General features: G+C 39.3%; 1 protein-coding gene across 9 annotated transcripts in view; it reads right to left on the bottom strand.

The window, feature by feature from the left end:
- Window positions 1–17,969, bottom strand: part of ST3GAL3 (ST3 beta-galactoside alpha-2,3-sialyltransferase 3) — a 210,140-nt gene that overhangs the window by 168,810 nt on the left and 23,361 nt on the right. For 4 of the 9 annotated variants that reach the window (XM_086461949.1, XM_086461954.1, XM_086461955.1 and 1 more), the window contains exon 2: window positions 2,811–2,858. The exons of 4 other annotated variants lie outside the window; for them this stretch is intronic. In XM_086461949.1, the coding sequence (XP_086318075.1) occupies window positions 2,811–2,858 (48 nt within the window). Of the gene's footprint in view, window positions 1–727; window positions 863–2,810; window positions 2,859–17,969 lie in introns of all 9 variants that reach the window. One more of the 9 variants, XM_086461948.1, reaches the window with a different exon arrangement.

Raw genomic sequence — 17,969 nt, 5'->3', positions numbered from 1 at the left:
CCTCAAACACCCTGCAACCTGCTTAATGTTTCCCAAGTTCAGAGCATGACACTCTCCCACTCTCCTTTCTGAAATGGTTCCAGCTGAAACACTGGCCTAAACATCACATCACACATTTATCTTTGCTGCTCAAACTTCATCATTCAAGGGAAGGGGCAGTTGTGAAAAGAATCACAAAAACATCTGGACTTTTGAAGGCTAGACCAGAGCATGAACCTCAGACAGTTCAGTCTAACTCCAAGCATATTTGATTCTCATGTCCTCTAGGCTAATAATCTTCTATGAAGCAGCACCTTAAGGCTCCATGGCCATATGATCTTCTGAATACTCAGTTCAGAAAGCTTAACCTAGAGAGTGTCATTAATCCGAAATTCGTAAGGACAGACTTCCAGCCTCCCCAAAAACCAAGATTTGCATGTGGGACAAAGAGTTAAGGGGAAAACCAAGATAAGGACAAACAGTCAATTCAAATAAAACACAGAAACTGCAAAAAGACATTACCTTTCACATGACACGATTAACAATTACAATAGTGCAGTTCTAAGAAGCTGTTTAATATGCAAATATAAGTCAACAGGTGCTAGTTTTAAGCAGCATGAAATCTTAACTGGGAGACTATTATTCACAGATGTTTAATTCTGACTAATAAAGAAAAAGGTATATGTATTTTTATGTTTTAAAGTCTGTAACTTTAGTCCCTTCTTACCCAACCTGAAACATCACCTACTAGGAATGGCTGGGCCTGGAGCTCCCATTGTTTCTGTGGGTTCTTTCTGGGCTTTGTCTTTTCCTGGGTCTGCAGCAAGGTGAGATGGGATGGACAGCGGAAGCACAATAGCCACAGTTTTTCTCTCTCTCCTTCCTGTTCAACAAGGAAAGCTGTCCCTCAGTTGGATAGACATTACACATCTTGACATCTTATTACACGTATCAGTTCAGAGCAAATTAAAGTTTGCAGCACAGTGAATGCAAAGTACTAAATATGAAAGCAATAAATATAGCTCTCTTGGACATTTCTGAGCCTGCTTTCTCAATGAAGAAATTCAGTCTTGTTGCAGTGGAAGGATTTACAAAAGATCAAATTTTACTGTCTTACTCCTAACCAATCCAAGCTTTAGTTGCAATATACAAACAGAACAAAGAAAGTGCTTTTAAAACAGACCCAGACAGTCTGCTGGCTTATATTAGCTTGTCTCCTACCCTCCATATTAACCGAACTCCAAAAGACACGGGGAGCAGTTGAACTATTTTTCGTACCTAAGTTTACCACCCTATTGGCAGTACCGTTAACACAACTGTCATGGTTAACTCCATAGATACTCTGCACTGGAAGCTATACACAGGTTAACTGTTTTCACATCAGTTACAAGCCAAAATAGCATTAGAAGAAAAAAAATTTACAAAGAAATGATAAATTCTGGTCTTAGCTATACCAACATCAATCCAGCACAACTCCAGTGTAGGTATGCTCATTCAGACACTCAGCTGTAATCAAAATATTTCCCTGAATTTTACTTACAGATTTCGTATCTCAAACCTATGCAACTTCCCCCCTACTTTTGCAGACTAAAGAAACCATCACCCAATACACAAGGAGGCAGGCAACAACACACTTCAGTTCTGACTGATACAAAGTAGTAGAATGGAGTTAGTAGAGGGTCTCTCCCCCTCCATAAACACAACATATCCACGCTGCACTCAGCAGAGTGATACTCCCACATCAACCCATGCACCCACAATAGATCCATTTCCAAATACAAGTTTTAGAGAAGAAGCAGGGAAAGCAGAAAGCATTTGGGGTGTTGTAAACACAGCAAGTTACTACCACTAGCTTGGCGGTTAGTAAATCAGAAATCTGAGTTCAAGCTTTGCTGTTAGTGTCAGGCAGCAGGCTCTCTTTCAAACCGTGCAGGCAGCAGACAGGTGCTATGTTGGAAGGCAGCATGTTCCTCCTACCAGCCTAAGAGGAAAGGCTAGTAAGCAAGATAAAAACCAAAGCCTTCACTTGGATTATTTTTTCTTTTCTGCAAGACAGTAAATACCCCCATCTTTTAAGTGTTAAGAGGTTTTAAGTTGTAAGAGTAATTCTTAGCCTTTTCCTTGCACTTCATATATACATACACTGTAAACTGAATTTCATCAAGTATTGTGCTCACTATGGCGTGCCTTGGCTACAGCTCACATATTGCACATAGCCAAATGGATAGCTACTGCTTTCATGAAGTGGCCCCAACACAAAAGAATTTTTTATTTCTGGTTCAGTTTAATTGAAGGTCATGCTCAGGTTCCAAAGGAAATTAGATTGGGCAGGATTTGCCCTCGGGTTTGATAATGCTGGTCAATCGCCACCCCACAAAATAAGTTTCCAGCCCTATTTGTTTAGCTACAACTCTTTCACCTTCTCCTTCCTGGAAGCATTCCTGACATCTTTCCCCAAATAACTCAACTGTTTGTTTAGCTGAGAAACTATCCTAGTAGCACAGAACAGTTTTTCTTCAGCTGCTAGGTGACATCATCTTAATGCCCTTCACATGAGAAAAGAAGCACAAACCACATCACCAACACATGTAATGTGTCCAGGTCATGTTCCTTGCTGGGTAAAGGAAGGCATTCCACATGTTAATCCTCATGTTGCACTAAGACCCTTAATACTGCCACTACACTTAGAAAAGGACCTATTTACCCACTTTGGCTAGGTGGTCGATTCCCACAAAAGTCTGACTTGGTGACATGCCTCCCAACATGGCTACCATGTCCAATTATTTAGAAGCCTTGTCATGAGGTAGGAGATGAAGAAGGCAATGTTGTACCTGAGCCTATTGTATGTCCAACGGAGTCAAAGGAAAGAACCACTGAATCTGTAACACAAGAGTACATGTTCATTTTCCCCTTTTTCTTAGCCCCATTTCTTGCTGCAACATTTTCCTGTTATTTTGCTTAAATAACTCCTTATGCTCCCTTCTGCCGGGAAGCAGAACAATTTCTTCACCAGCCAGACAAAACAACAGGCATCGAGCAAAGGCAGAGTGCTGGAGTATGCAACAATTCACAATGTCACTACCCAATGAAGAAGCTACAATTTACTGAAAATAATTTCACTTTATGCCTAATAAGCTCAGTCAACCTTATCAAAACTGAATCATAATACGCTTTTGAATGCTAGACTGGAGCGTTTTTTCTTATTAAATATATTATCAATATTTTGTCCCCACCTAGGGAACTTGCCTGTTACCATCAGCTCTTCCCTGACACTGTTTGCTAAGCCAAGTATTTTGTGCTCCTTGCAGTTCTCAACATGTTTTCCACATCTTTACTCATGCTAGTGGCTCCCCAGCTGAATGCATTTCAATTTATCAATACCCTTCACCTTTGTATTAGAGGCAGCACATGGGCCAAGTGTCAAAAAAATATAACCTCTCTACTTGATACCCTTTTATTTTGCCATCTGGTGATCACAACAGTGCTTTTACCCATGATTGCAATGACAACTCTTGCTCACCAGTTAATGCCCGATACTTTTAGTCACTGTTTCATATGATGCGGCACACTTGGCTTCAATTGTGGTTTACAGTTCCTAGTTTTTATATGTGCAAACCTGACATTCGGCCACATAGAAATGCTTATTGCCTCCCTGCACTTAGCTCACCCCATGATCCAGACCCCTTTATTATTAAATTATTTTCTTCATATACCACTCTCCCAGCCTAGAACCCGTTTGCAAAATTTACCAGTAATAATTTGATATTCTGTTCCAAGTGGAGCTACAACATGGATCATGCTCAATGGTGGGGGTTTTCCCCAGCTTTATTGTTACTTGAAACAAATCAACACTTATTTTGGTAGTAAACCTCCTGGTTTGCCCTCCATTTTGATGCCAATCCCAAGTGAAGCAGAAAGTCTACTGAATTCGACTCCACCACCAGTGGAGCTGAATTGGGCCCAGAACTTAAAGACTGTCAATAGATCAATGCAAAGAACAAAACACCATGATAGGATTAATAACTTTATGGAATGAGAAGCTTTAAACTCACACAGCAGTAGCAGAATTGCCTTTCATCTTCAGCTAAATTAATAGACTGAGTCCTTTAAAGTTTCTCTTTGTTAACTTAGGCCTCAGATGTGATCAAGTGATCACACATCCTTCACAGCACCACAGCTGCTGCCTCAGTGCAAGCCCTTAGCACACGGCAAAAAGCCCAAGCACAATCAGATTCAGCATGCTGAAAAGTGGTTAAGCTCCCACTGCATCACCCTACTTCTGGGCAGGTACCATCACAGACATGGACAGCTACCATGTGTCAGCTGCCGATAACTTGACATAGGACCGTGCCCTCAGCTTTTCTATACCATACGTCACCCTTATGCCTATTTTCCAGTTCTTACAAATTCAGTAAGAAAGTGATAATTTTCAAAATAAACAAGTAAAACTTCATTTAACTGGATTTAAAACAATTTTTAAAAAGTAGGTCTGTGCTGACCCAGATGCAACGCTGATAGTAACATGAAAAAAAAAAAAATTACTAGTCTCAAAACTTATCCCAATAAAAATAAAAATCCATCTGGAGTTAACAACTGTATTTCCTCTTTTGGGAATAAAATTCAGACATCTATATATTATTCTAAAGAGCAAGGGGATTAATTAATTTTAACTGCATTAAATTAATCTGCCATCAGTTAATTCTGAAGTATCTCTGTGGGGTTCTACTTTTAAAAAACTGTTGAGATTTTTATCAACCTAAAGTATTGCTTTGTAGTTAATGCCAAATTTAAATGTTGTTCATTTTCCAGCAATATATTTTGCATTCACATGCTGTGCATGAAATATTAGGACTTATCTAAGAATGGCTGAAAAGCATTGCAAGCACCAAATTAATACCATTATTGCAGCCCAGAAAAATAGTATAATGTTTCATTCCCCTGAGAACATTATCATCCTCCTGCGAACAAAAAAAATTACAAGCAGAGTAAGCTTGTAGGCTCCCGTTTCCAATTCAGTCCTCCATGTGACTACTAGTTTCACAGTTTCAACATCAAATTCACTGTGAATAACCTGTATTACAGTCAATTCCCTGCCCCCCAACCACCCACAAGTAATTTCACAAAGATCTTTATTAAAACACTGTTCATTTCTGGCATTAACACTTCAAAAGGGAAGAAGCTATAAACTCAAAAAAGGCTGAGAAGATAATCATGTGTCACCTTTCTTCCACCCAGACTGCTATCCACATTCAGCCAAGTTCAGAGCTACAGGTTACTTTTGTCAAAAGTTGACAGAGATAAGCATTTCTTTAAGGCAAGCCAGATTTATTTGCAAATACACAGAGTCCTGCTTCCATGAACATAAGATGAATAGTTTCTTTGCTTCTAGCATCAAATCTCTTCCAGTCATTGCTCAGTTCAAAATCCTCCCAGCTTTCTAAACTATTTTTTTTCCAGAGACCAAGTGGCTGCTCAGTCTCTGCCCAGTGCCTTCTCCCAAGCCCCTGAGTCCACTCTATCTTTCAAAAGCAATCTTCAAAGTCTCCGTCTTTCAAAACTTAACAAGTCACAATGTAAAACATAGCCACTTATGCATGCCCTTGCTTTAGGTGCCAAGAAGTGTTCGTATCTGAAGCAAGAGACCCTAACCTTTCAGCTACCTACTACCATAAAGTAGCTTAAATATTTTTTTCCTGCCTTCTTAATTGGAAAGCAGCCTTTACGCCCAAATCATGAAATTTGACACCAAATACCTCACCAATACGCACAATTTAAGGCTGCATACGCCACAATGCCAGCCTTTTACATTTGTTTTCATGTTAGCTACGAGCATTTTTTCAGTAGCTATAGCAGTTTAAGAAAAAAAAAAAGGTACAGCAAAATCCAAATATAATTCTGGATCTGATCCAATCCGTCAGAAGCAGAAAAGACAGAAGAAACACTCACTTATTTAGAAGGCATTCAGTGCCAGGAATAACAATGGCTGAGACCTCACCAGCCAGACTCCAAAGTTGCTTTAGGTCACTTTGTGCCAACCTTGTATCAAAGTTACATTGGGACGCCTGGTCACTTTCCCCTCCAACTCACCATTCAGCTAGAGTACAAAAAATTGGACAAGCACGTGAATCTGCCCCATGATCCCCTAAAAAACAGTGCTGTGCTACCTGAACGTGGTCCACCACAGCCCTTGCAGAGTGTGAAGTATAGTACGAGACCCCTCTGCCAGGTGAGCTCACCACTACACAAGGATGCTGTTTGGTTCAGGAGCCAGGAGCTCCAAGACAAACTGTGCAGAGACACTCAATGCTGCTCTGGGAACGAACTCAAACTCTGTTCCAACAATGCTCCAAACTGGACATAGAGCTGAACTCGCCTTTGAAGGACCATAACTGGATTTGTGCAGTTCTGTCCTCAAGTCACAATACCCTGCAAATCTGAGGTGGCTATGTTTGTTGCTGCACTTACACCACAGTTACTGTGCAGTCCAGATAAGTCACCCAGGTATGAGGACTGATTGTATTTCTACACAAGGGATGCACTTCAAATGTTGTTGACCCCTCATCTCATCACTTCACACACACACCCCCCTTTCCACTCCAGTGTCCCCCATCTTAGGTCTCCTGCAAATCCTTTCTCCTGTTTGTTTTGTTAACCATGAGCTTTCTCATGGCCTGTATAACTCTACACCACGCTCCCCTGTCCCCAACACAAGCAAATTAAATTACTCATCTTGCTGCATATATTGTACACCTAAGGTCTAGGCATTTCTGGACACCAGACAACCATGTAACTGCTGTTCCTTACAGATTGCCATATGTTTTCCACTACTCTAATCTCTGAATACAAAAAATAATTGAAGATTTGAGTCTTCATAAGGGAGTGATGATCCTGACCAACAAACTGCAGATTCATAGGAGACAGAGATTAAAAAAGGCATGTTGGAAAATTTCTTAAGTTTCTTTCCAAGAAAGAGATATGAACACCATAGGATAAACATTTAATATCATGCATGGTACTGCACTCAAGAGATGTGTGAAAATAGCTCTTAAAGCCCAATTGCGTCAAGTTCCTGAAATCATGTAAGAGCAAGTACACGGACCAACTTCCCATGTAAATACTGTCCTTTCTTCGATTTCATCATTGATGAAAACACAATATATAAACTGAAAACAAGCAGTGGCAACACAGAATCAGAACAGCAAATATGAAGCACATTTAATCAAGAACTGTATATATACAACCTGTATGTTTACCTAAGCGCTGTTTTCAGAATTTCAGTTAAGACTTTTACAGTGAGTCCCTCTGAGAAGCCACTAATTTTTTTGATTTTTACAAATTCTCCCTGCAAGGATTTGTAGATATTTGTCTTATGCTATCAGAAATCAAAGAAGCTGAACAAATAGCTTCTTTTATCCTTTTACTTAAAAAAAAAAAAAAAAAAAACTAAAAAAACCGCAACACATCGCAAAAAACCCAACAAACAAAACCAGACTTCAGCAATAAACCAACTTCCCCAGGAGAAAAAAAAAAAAAAGTCACTAACAAAAAAAAAATGATTGCATGCTGCTTTGGAAATGGTCCTGAGAAACCACAAACCATCAGTCCCAGAGGAGTTATAAGAGTTTAATAATAAAGGCTTAATACAGCCTCGATACCACATACCACTACAGTAACATGCTCCACAGAGTGAGCCAAACAGGGAATACAATAATACGTTGCAACATAAGGCTGTAATTCGGCACATCCTCATACAGAGACTCAAGCTCCAAGCTCTGCATTGCTTTCTTGTATGTGTGATCATTGTTACGTTTCTCATTCCATATCCCTGCTCTCCAGATACTCAGATGGACTCCTACAGAACCGCAACCATATTTAATAACATTTCATGTAATTTCTACCTGCGGAGCTTGATCAGAGACCAGATATCCTGCAGAGCTCCATCACCTGGACTGGAGATGGTAACTGCAGTCACAACATTAAAGAATAAAGTTTTGATTCAGAGTCAGAATGAAAAGAAAGGTTTTTAGATGCTGCTTTTTTACTGTGGAATTATAAGACCGTCCATAAAGAAAAGGGTCTGCCATTCAGCTGTCTCCCTTTTTCATCTGAGTACTGAAAAGGATAGGATCAAACACCCCATTAGCCATCAAAATTTATTTTCTATTTAAGATCAATATTCTATAACATGACATATACCAAGGCAGGTATACTTAATGCACAAAACACTTCATAACTTAATGACAGAAAGGCCAGTAATAACAAAAACTACCCTTATGTTTCATCTAGTCAGAAAATGAAGCCCACAAAAGCAATGCCACTCTCTGAAAACATGCTACTGTTGAGATTCATTTGGCAAGAGCATCTGTTTCAGAACATTCCCTGCCCCAAAGAAAAAAATATTTGGAAAAAAATCCACTTTTATCATGACTACACAGAACTCAGGATAATTCTTATACCCACAGAATTGAAGGGAACTAAATCATTTCAGTTCTGTTTCACAAAGATGTCATTTAGATATCTAAAGCATGAACACCCTGAGATTTGGTAAAACACAACAACTACTTCATCTCCAAAACAATGGAGCTAAAATTTTCAGATTCAGATAATAAAATACCACAAATACTAGCCATCTTTAGCTACGACACAGAAAAGGCAGTGTTACAGAAATCACTATGAAGGTAAGCATCTTTTGCCCATAAAATGAGAGCCTATTTTCCTATACAAACAAGGGCAGGTATACAATAGGATCTCTCTTAAGAAACATCACATCAACATAATGCAGTCCCTTTATTTGAACCGGATGTTTGCTTCACTGTCCATTCACACAAAGCTGAAACATTCTTACCTGAGCACTGAAAGAATAAATTCAGGTATGGGAAGAGATCAAATCAAGTTTTGCCATTGACAATGGGAGTACAACAAAAAGATGAGCATCTGAAAAGAATTACAGGAGAAACAGCAACAGTATATTCCCAGTAACAATCACACCTCTCTAGTGTAAGCACTAATAAGCTAACTGGAAGACATCAAGCAAACACAGAAAAAACATTTTACTAAAAGTAGTAAAATGAATTGCTAGAGTTGCTGTGGTCACACTTGACGGAGAATGTTTTTCTTCAGCCCAGGTACTCACTGGATACATCACACTTTAATACATGCGAGTGTTTCCTACATCTCTGTCACAAGAGAGAAGTTACTTTCTCCAGCTTTTTGTTAATACTCCTCTGTAATCTGCAGGTGCCACCTACTAATTTATTAAGTATCCTACTTCTGCATTAATGTTTTGTTCCCCCTCACTGCTTGGTTTATTCTGCTTTATTAAGCTCTTTCTTCTATAGTATACTGATTTTCATACTTCTCCACCTTTTTCTGAACACAGTGAGATGGCTCTGTGTTAAGAGCACTAGTCACTACAAGAGCATCTTCTGTACCATGGCCTCAAGGATGCTGCAAGTCACTCATATTCTTTATTCAAAACTCAAAGCACTCATTATGACACCCCCTACGCACTACTTCACATAGCATCAGTGAAGGTCAAAGGAAACACATATAAGACCACTCTTACTAGTAATCTCAGCTCCTATATACGTACTTTGTGAGAACATCAGTAGTGTTCCCATGCTTAGACACCACAAGAAGTTATGATCTCAAGTGTATTGCTTATTCTAGTATTTCCAATATCTAACATGAGGAATATATAATGATGACACACACAGTCCACAGGCACACTTCCTAATCACAGATGTGCAAACTAACAGCAGTAAACACAGGTACTGCAAGTTTTGGCAAGCAAACCACATGAAGTGGTCCAGCGCTGTCCGCAACTGATAGGAGACCCAGATTCAAATTTCGAACTTATTCCCTACACAGGAAGGAAAGTCCTTCCACAACAGGACACATCTTCAGCAACAGGATACATCTGATTGTAAAGCACTCTTCCAACAAATTGTGGATTTTCTACTTTAGCAAATTGTCTTAAAACAAGGCTGCACTACAGTGTCTCTGTTGCACTAAACTTGAATGTCTGTCCTGTGTGCCACCTGGCTTTACTTGTATCAGTACGGAGCTGTGGAATGGACTGGGGCTTGATTCACAACACGTACCTGTCAGGCAAGAGTCACCCTCATTTGAGAATGTGTATCAGTGTGAAATATAATAAAAATGAAAACATTTCATTCTGTCCTAAATATTAACTTACGCACTGCATAAAGTTGAAAAGTTTCTCCATTGTTTGTCTAGCCAGCATCTCTTTAAACACTATCCTTGATTATATAGTACTAACTTTTAAAGCATACAGTATATTAAAGGAGGCCATGCAGGTTCTCTCTCCATTTCTGCAGCTGACCCAAAACCACACCCTTTTTACTGACAGATGACTTCACGGCCAAGCTTACAGTTGAACCCAAATTCCTTGTCCACCCACTCTGCCCGGACATCACATCCCTTTTTTGCTTCAGCCTGGAGCCAGCCAATTTCCACGCCAAGAAACTGGACATGGAGCAATAAGGCTCACGCACAAGCTCTGCCCCAGGGAGTGCAGACACAGCTGGTTCACCTCTGCAAACTCACGGCCAATCTAAAACACAGCCAATATAGGTAATCTTGCTATAACCTGTGCAACCCTGAACAAGTCCTTTGATGAAATTGTTCATCTGTAAAAATAAACAATCTGCTTTTTCCCCACAAAGACCTTTGGAAAAAAGGCTTGAGAGGTAAGAACAGATATAGCCAAGTATTGTCACTTGTGTCAGTAATTTTACATGACATCAAGATCTACTGGTTACACTGTAAACTGCAAAGTAATTCTCTATCAGGTTTCAATTTCCTGTTATTTAATTGAAACTACAACTCTCTTAGTGATGCAGAACTTGAAAGACGTAGTAATATTTCTTTAATGAATTGTGATGAACTTTATGGAACCTAACCAACTTTACACTTGCTGTTGTGCGCATCACTTTTTCCATCAGGACATCCGTAATGAAGTGGCAAATTAACTAAGCAAGAAACAACACATGTTCTGAACAGATGTATTTTTAAAATGTTCTAAGCATGCCAATTTTCTTTATTCTGCAATGAATGAACTGAATGAAAACATGTGGTGTCCTGCGCCAGCTGGCAAATGCTTCAGAAGGGTATTACGTTGCTATTGTTTTCAGCAATGCCCAAATAACCGTCTGGTAGCAGGAAGGGCTGGTTATGTTCTGCTTATAAGATCAGTGTTTATCTGGATCTACCACATAACTTCGCAGTGTCGTGACCAACGAAACTTTGGGCACAAGGACAACACGGTGCTTCACTCCGAGCATCTGGTATGTGTAGCTCCTTGGTGTCTGTCACAGCTCCCTATTTCAGGGGAAGGCCAACAGCACCAGCCTCTTAGGCTGCTTTTTACAGAACAGACGGACAAACAGTCCAAAGGAGAAGGGGAGAACAAGGTGCTGTAGAAGTTCAATTAAAATATACTTGGCTTTGAGGAACACAACCATAGAGAAGGTACAGATCTACCATAAAGTCAGAAAAACAAACAGGCAAAACTGTACCAATAAAGCTGGTACCAGAGAGGTTTTTCTCTTGACAAGAGAGAAATCCTTTAATTAATTCCAAGCAGTTTCTCAGTATTTTAAGGAACTCATGTTCTTCTAAGCCAAGTCTCACATTTTGGTTTCAATTATTATTGTAGCACTAAGTCAGTCATACACCCAAATTCCCTAGTGGAACATGCAATAAATAACAAAACAATAAAACTCTCTTCTAAGCTTACAATCCATGTGGCAAGACAGAAAATGGATACTGGCTGCTGGGGAATTACATAGGAACAAACACGAAAACTTGGGGCAGTAAGATAGTACCAGCTCAGTTCAAGAACATTTTCTTGAGCATCAGTGGTAGCACCAGTCTTTGTAATAACAGCAACACAATGTGAAACCATACTTTGTTTCTGAATAAAAGGTTCACTCTTTTCATCAAGAAATACAGTATTTGTGCACTTAAATGTAAAGCACTTGCTTTATGTTCAGAATATGTATTTTCTTCTGAATGTGTATCCCTAGTTAATACTTCAAAATTATGAATTCTTAACACATTTATTTTAAAAGGTTCACTACTAATGTTTCTTGGATAATCTCAGTAACAAAACAACACCGCAGTTGTCTTTATAACTAAAATTAATAGCAAACTTGTACATCAGATATAACAGGGTGCACAGGGGAAATTGTATTCAGTTACCTATGTATGACCATTTGATATAACTATTAGGAATATTTAGAGGATAGACCAATTTAACCACTGACATGCCTTAAGATAGAAATCTACTGAATCAATGGAAAATCTTGTTATTCTGTATGGAATGCATCTAATAATCATTACTATAGCCATTATTCAGTTCAAACAAGGACACTGGACAGAGGGTTACAGGTGACAACTAAAAAAAATATTTTTTTTTTTTTTTTTAATTAAAGCACCTAACAACACTCATTTGGACACAAGCCCTTGAAAACAGTCCTATACATCAAACTAAATTCGCAAACTAAGGGCCAGACTCAACATATTTTGGTGATGCAAAACAGATGTAAACAAAAATTAACTGGCCAATGCTCTCTGGTTGCTTTCAACCACACTTCAAAAGGTGCGAATTGTTCTTAAAGTATTTTTTAAACTAATTTTAACCTAATAATACTTATTTATTTCAATCATTAAAAACACTTAAGTAGCATACTTCCTTCAGGTTTTTTTGGTTAGTGCTCACACATGTAATTTTCACGTAACTTTTGGAATGCCAAGCAATTTCCGTATTAAAAACCCCTCAAAACATTCAAACTCTTTACTACATATTTGCAGCTTGAAACTACAAATAAAGCAAAATACCCTTAAATTTTTCCTTAAAAAAAGTTCAGTTTCGAAGTAAAGACAAATATGCTAAAATTTCTCAATTAGGTTATTGCACAGCACTTGCACAAGGAAAATTAATTCTCTATTTTCATAGTGCAAACAAAATATGTATGGTTACTTTAGATATAAAATACAAACCATTCACAATTAGAAATAAATTGCTTTACTCGTAGTTTTTTTATTAAATATGGACATAGGCTTTTAACCTTAAAGCACAGCCTAAAAACTGTATTAAGTGACAGTGTCTTATCCTTTCATACACTCACACAACTGTCAGAGAGCTCTGGAAGGCTCCTGAAAACTATCTTTGTTTTTCATAAAGATACCTATGTACAATTAATGGCAATTAGGACAACAACTATTTTAATAGCCTAGTCTTGGGTTTATGCCTACTGGAGCCATTCAACCACTTTTTTTCCAATCTTCCCAGCATGGAAAAAACTTTTTGTGTGTTGGCTTTTCTGAGCTAGCTCTCAGAAACTTCACCTTCCTCAAAAGCAGAAATATAAATACTTCCATCAGGAAACTCACATTCTTGAGTTTGTTCGAAAATTATCTACTACTTATGATATTAAGCCAGTGGTCAAAAGCCTCCCAAAACCTTAAAGCACACAACATCTGGCCCAGCTGCCAGAATAACTGCCAACAAGTTCATATGTACAGCTTTATAGCGACACTTCTCATCTCTCCTGTGTCTGCCCAGAACACAAACAAATGACAAGGAGTAAGGTACAAGAAAAATGTATGAGCATAAAACATCTCCTGAATACAAGTGCTTTATAGGCATCTTCTCTAGAAAACGTCAACATTCCGCTTTCTTTTGCATTGCAAGGACCCAGATCATTTATTAACATGAAAGGTGATACTGAACAGAAAGTCTGTTGGATTCATTTTTCACTCATGTTTTTAGTATGAGGGGTTTTTTTTGCCAGAGGGAAGTTTGGGGGGTGTTGTTAGCTTTTTAATATCATTGCCACAACTTATTCCAAAATCTGAAGAGCTTTCTGGCCCATCAAATCCTAAAACTCACTAAATTTCCAAAATGTGCACTAAAATTTGGATTTGAGAGGTCCTACACAGTACACGATACACACAGAGAGGTACCAAGCGTATCTTCTTTCAAAACCAAATATCCTGAAGAGCAGCTTGCGTGGCTTCAGCTTGTCTTCACCTTCCAGCCACACAAACTGGTCTACAAAAAGGGCATTACATCGATGCAAAAGCCTTGAATTGTCCTAAACCAAACAAACATTGACACACACAAATCTGAAATAAAGATGTTCCAGAAGTCATCTGTGCATCCTAGAAGGATACCAAAACCAAATGCTATTCGGTTGACTATGAAAGCTCCCATACTAAGAGGGGAAAAAAAACAAAACAAAAAAACAACATGAAAACCACAGTAAATATGAACAGTGCATATATAGATTCTCATTTCCTATTATTTTCTTTTACAGAAGTGTTTGATTTGAAGAAAAAAAATGGTTCATCAAAACATAAAAAAATAACCCAGAGATGGACTAAGTACTGTCAGTAACGCCCCATTTCCATGTGCAGAAATTGCAGGACAAGGAAAAACATTCAAATAGCAGCAGCAGAAGAGGAAGTTGGTCATCACATCACCCAGCCCCTGGACAAATACAGCTGGAGACCATCTAAAGAAAAAGTGTTCCTCCTATCACACCACATACCAAAATACAATGAATCTCTTTAAATTAGCACTTGGCAGAGAAACAAGCCAGAGTGAAAACAAACTTCAAGGCACCCAGAAGGTTAAATACTAAGAAACATTGGTTCCAGTCTAGGATCAATGGAATTAAACTGCTGAGTACCTAATCAAATTGTTTCACAAAGCAAACAAGCCTTCTTAAAACAACTCATAGTTTAGTTTCAGAGTCAGCCGTGGCTAAAAGTACAATCAAGCTGCCACTCCCCCAAAGGGGGAACGGACTAAAAAAGAGGCCAGTCTCACCTCCAGCTACAAGGACATTTACCATTCAAGGAGAAATTGTACTGAAAAGATCCTTGTCTGCCAGAAATGAAGCTTACAGTGATACAAAGCTGCAAAACGGAAAGGCAGTAAATCACCAGAGAACTGCATAAAGATCAGAAGCGTGACCAGGCTCATCTGCTATACTGCACCCAAAAATCTTGGATGACCCTATTTAGGAAAGCCACAAAGTCTCTTGCACATTTGCAACAAGCAGACATAATAGATAGCATCACCGTTGTCATCGTTGTTATTGTTTGATGCCAGAACAGTATTGAAGGAAAAAAGCTAAGAATTTACAAGTTCAGTACAAAGGCAATTGTTGATGCAACTCCTTTTGTTTGGTCACACACATTCACACACATTCTTCTCAGATCTGCCACAATGCAATATGCAATGATCTATGTTGTTCAGTTATGCCTCCGAAACACGCACATTAGCTTTGCTCTTCTGAGTGGCCACGTAGACTTTCAGAGGACTTGCAGGGTCTGGGGGTGGGGGGGAGGGGGGGGGAAGACACCAAACAAAACACACCACTTCAAAAATAAAAAGCAAAAAACAAGCCAGGTCAATGGACTACTTTAATCAAAATATCGAGTCAAGGGAACAGCTTGCTTAAGAACAGGAATGCAGCATCCAGCAATACCAGCATCACTGAAACATCAAATGTTTTTGATGAAGATCCTGTGAAACTGCCAACTTTATTTCACCAAAAGCTGGAACTTCAGAAATTGAGAGCTGCCAAGATCAACTCCCATTCTTAAATCAATTCAATTTCCACAAAGAAAACCCACTGTAATCTCAGAAAGATGAACCTTCCACAGCACTCCACGACAGACCCCCATTACTTATTAGCATTCCCAGCCACCTGCTGAAGTATACTCCCAGCCAGGATTTCACAGGCTCACTGGGATTCACAAATTTTAGTTTTGCCATTTCTGGCTTACTCCACTACCAGAACTCTTTATAAAAGGCAACAGTCATTTTATTAACCTTATTCTAAAACAGCTGCCTCATCTAACACAACTTCATCTGACTGGCAAAAAAAGCCAACAGCTTGATGTTGGCAGGTCTAGGATCAATTCAGAAATGGAAAATGGCCTCTTCTTGGTTTGTGACAAGCCATCAATGCAAGCAACTTTTTGGCCTTATGTTTGACTGCGAAATTGCCTGCACAACCGAACAGATGATAGTGAATGAGAGGAGAGGATTAAGTGAAGGGAGGACAGTGACGAGTAGGGCATTCTACGAATAAAGAATATTGCAGAAGCCTGAGACACCAGTTCACAAAACGCAAAGGATTGCTGGTCATTCAGAGAAAGCAAGCTGTGTATTTCTAAATGGCTTAAGTTGTTGTTTTTTAAAGTCAGGGTTTGACTGTGGGGGAAGGGGTTCTTTTGGTCTTGTGAGGTTTTTAAACTTCGATGAAAGAGCATCTTTCTCAGGCTGGATAACCTTGACATTCTTTCTAAACCATACTAAAACAAACATGCCCACTAATTCTCCCAAACCAAATCAAGTGATGGCAACACTAACCATAATAGATGCTATTCAACACAATACACAAACCCAAGCATCTCAAGGCCAAGGACTCCATATGGAGAAATGCAAGCCAAAAGCAGGATTTAAGGCCAACTTCAAAATTGCACATATGGAAGAGAACTACAACCACCTTAAGATCCTCACTGCATCCAAGCAGGCAGTTATCACCAGCTCCAGACACACAGACACTTGAGAGAAGGAAATGAGATTTATCAGTTGCAGCAGACCACTTTCCCACAGCTGGTTTTAATTAAGCTAATTTGGTGATGGTGACTAACAGCAAGCAGAGCCTTCTCAAATCACTTTGCAAGTATTTTAGCCATCACTTCACATCTGTGCTGACCAGGAGTACTGGAGACTAACTAGAATGTTATTCTGCAATTCTGTCTGAGGTACAGCATTGATGAGTGGTGTATCCACTGCCCTTAAACATCAGCTGATAGAACCAACCACTGCTTACAGGTAACCAGAGCCACTGCTTACAGGTAAATGGGTGTGGGGAGAAGATGCAGAACGTGAAGATACTCCACTGAGAAAACCACTCCTGAAAAGGCAGCTGGATCACTTGCCAGAATCCCATTATACCTTGGCCATACCCATGCTACCTGAAACTTATTAATGACCATGTGGATATTGAACCGATTTTGGAGCTGTAAGAAAGAGAAGAGCCTATATAATTCCTAGGCTAGTTGTGCAGTTAACTCCTCTAGGCCAGTTTTTCTTTTGTAGATACATACAGGATAGGATATCTTTACCATGAAGAAATGATTTGGGTTACACTGACCTCAGAAGAATCAAGAGCATGGCTAGACTGCAAATTTAAGCCCTACTTGGTACGTAAGACCGACACACATAAGGAACAGATTTATCAGTAAATACAAGTTAAGAACATGCCAAAGAAAGTATAGCCTTCTGCAGGAGCATTTAGCACTTACCCAGACCTGGCCTGTCTGGTTGACTCAAGGTGTGAATTTCAGATACAAAAATCCCTAGTTTGGATTAAAACATGTGGCCTAGCCAGGTCACCACAAATGCAAGCTGAGGTATTAATGCTACTGATGCTTAAGTCAGGGAAGTCACAGAACCAAGCCTTAAGTTACAACCAAAGCAAAGGAAACAAGGCAAGTCACAGGGTCATGAGTTTGGGCTTCAGGAGAGTAGAATTCAGTCTATTCAGGGACCTGCTTCGGAGAAATCCATAGGATATGGGCCTGGAGAGAAGACAGGTGCATGAGAGTCGGTTGATTTTGAAGGATGACCTCCTCCAAGCTCAAGAATCACCCAGCCCAATGTGCAGGAAATCAAGCAAGGGAAATCAAGTACCAGGAGACCTGTATGGATGAATAAGGAACTTCTTACTAAACTTAAACATAAAAAGAATGCATACAAGAGGTGCGAGTGGGGTCACGTGAGCTACAACAAATATAGAGACACTGTCCTAGTGTGCAAAGACAGGCTTAGGAAGGTCAAAGCCTGCCTGTAGTTGAAAATGGTGAGGGACATGAAGGGCAACAAGAAGCACTTTTACAGGTAATTTAGCTGCAAAAGGAAGATTAGGGAAAACGTGGGC

This window comes from Leptosomus discolor, chromosome 3 (genome assembly GCF_034619465.1).
Source record: "Leptosomus discolor isolate bLepDis1 chromosome 3, bLepDis1.hap2, whole genome shotgun sequence".
In the NCBI taxonomy this organism is placed as follows: Eukaryota; Metazoa; Chordata; class Aves; order Leptosomiformes; family Leptosomidae; genus Leptosomus; species Leptosomus discolor.
Note: the sequence above shows the minus strand (reverse complement) of the source record. Positions and strands in the feature narration are given on the sequence as shown.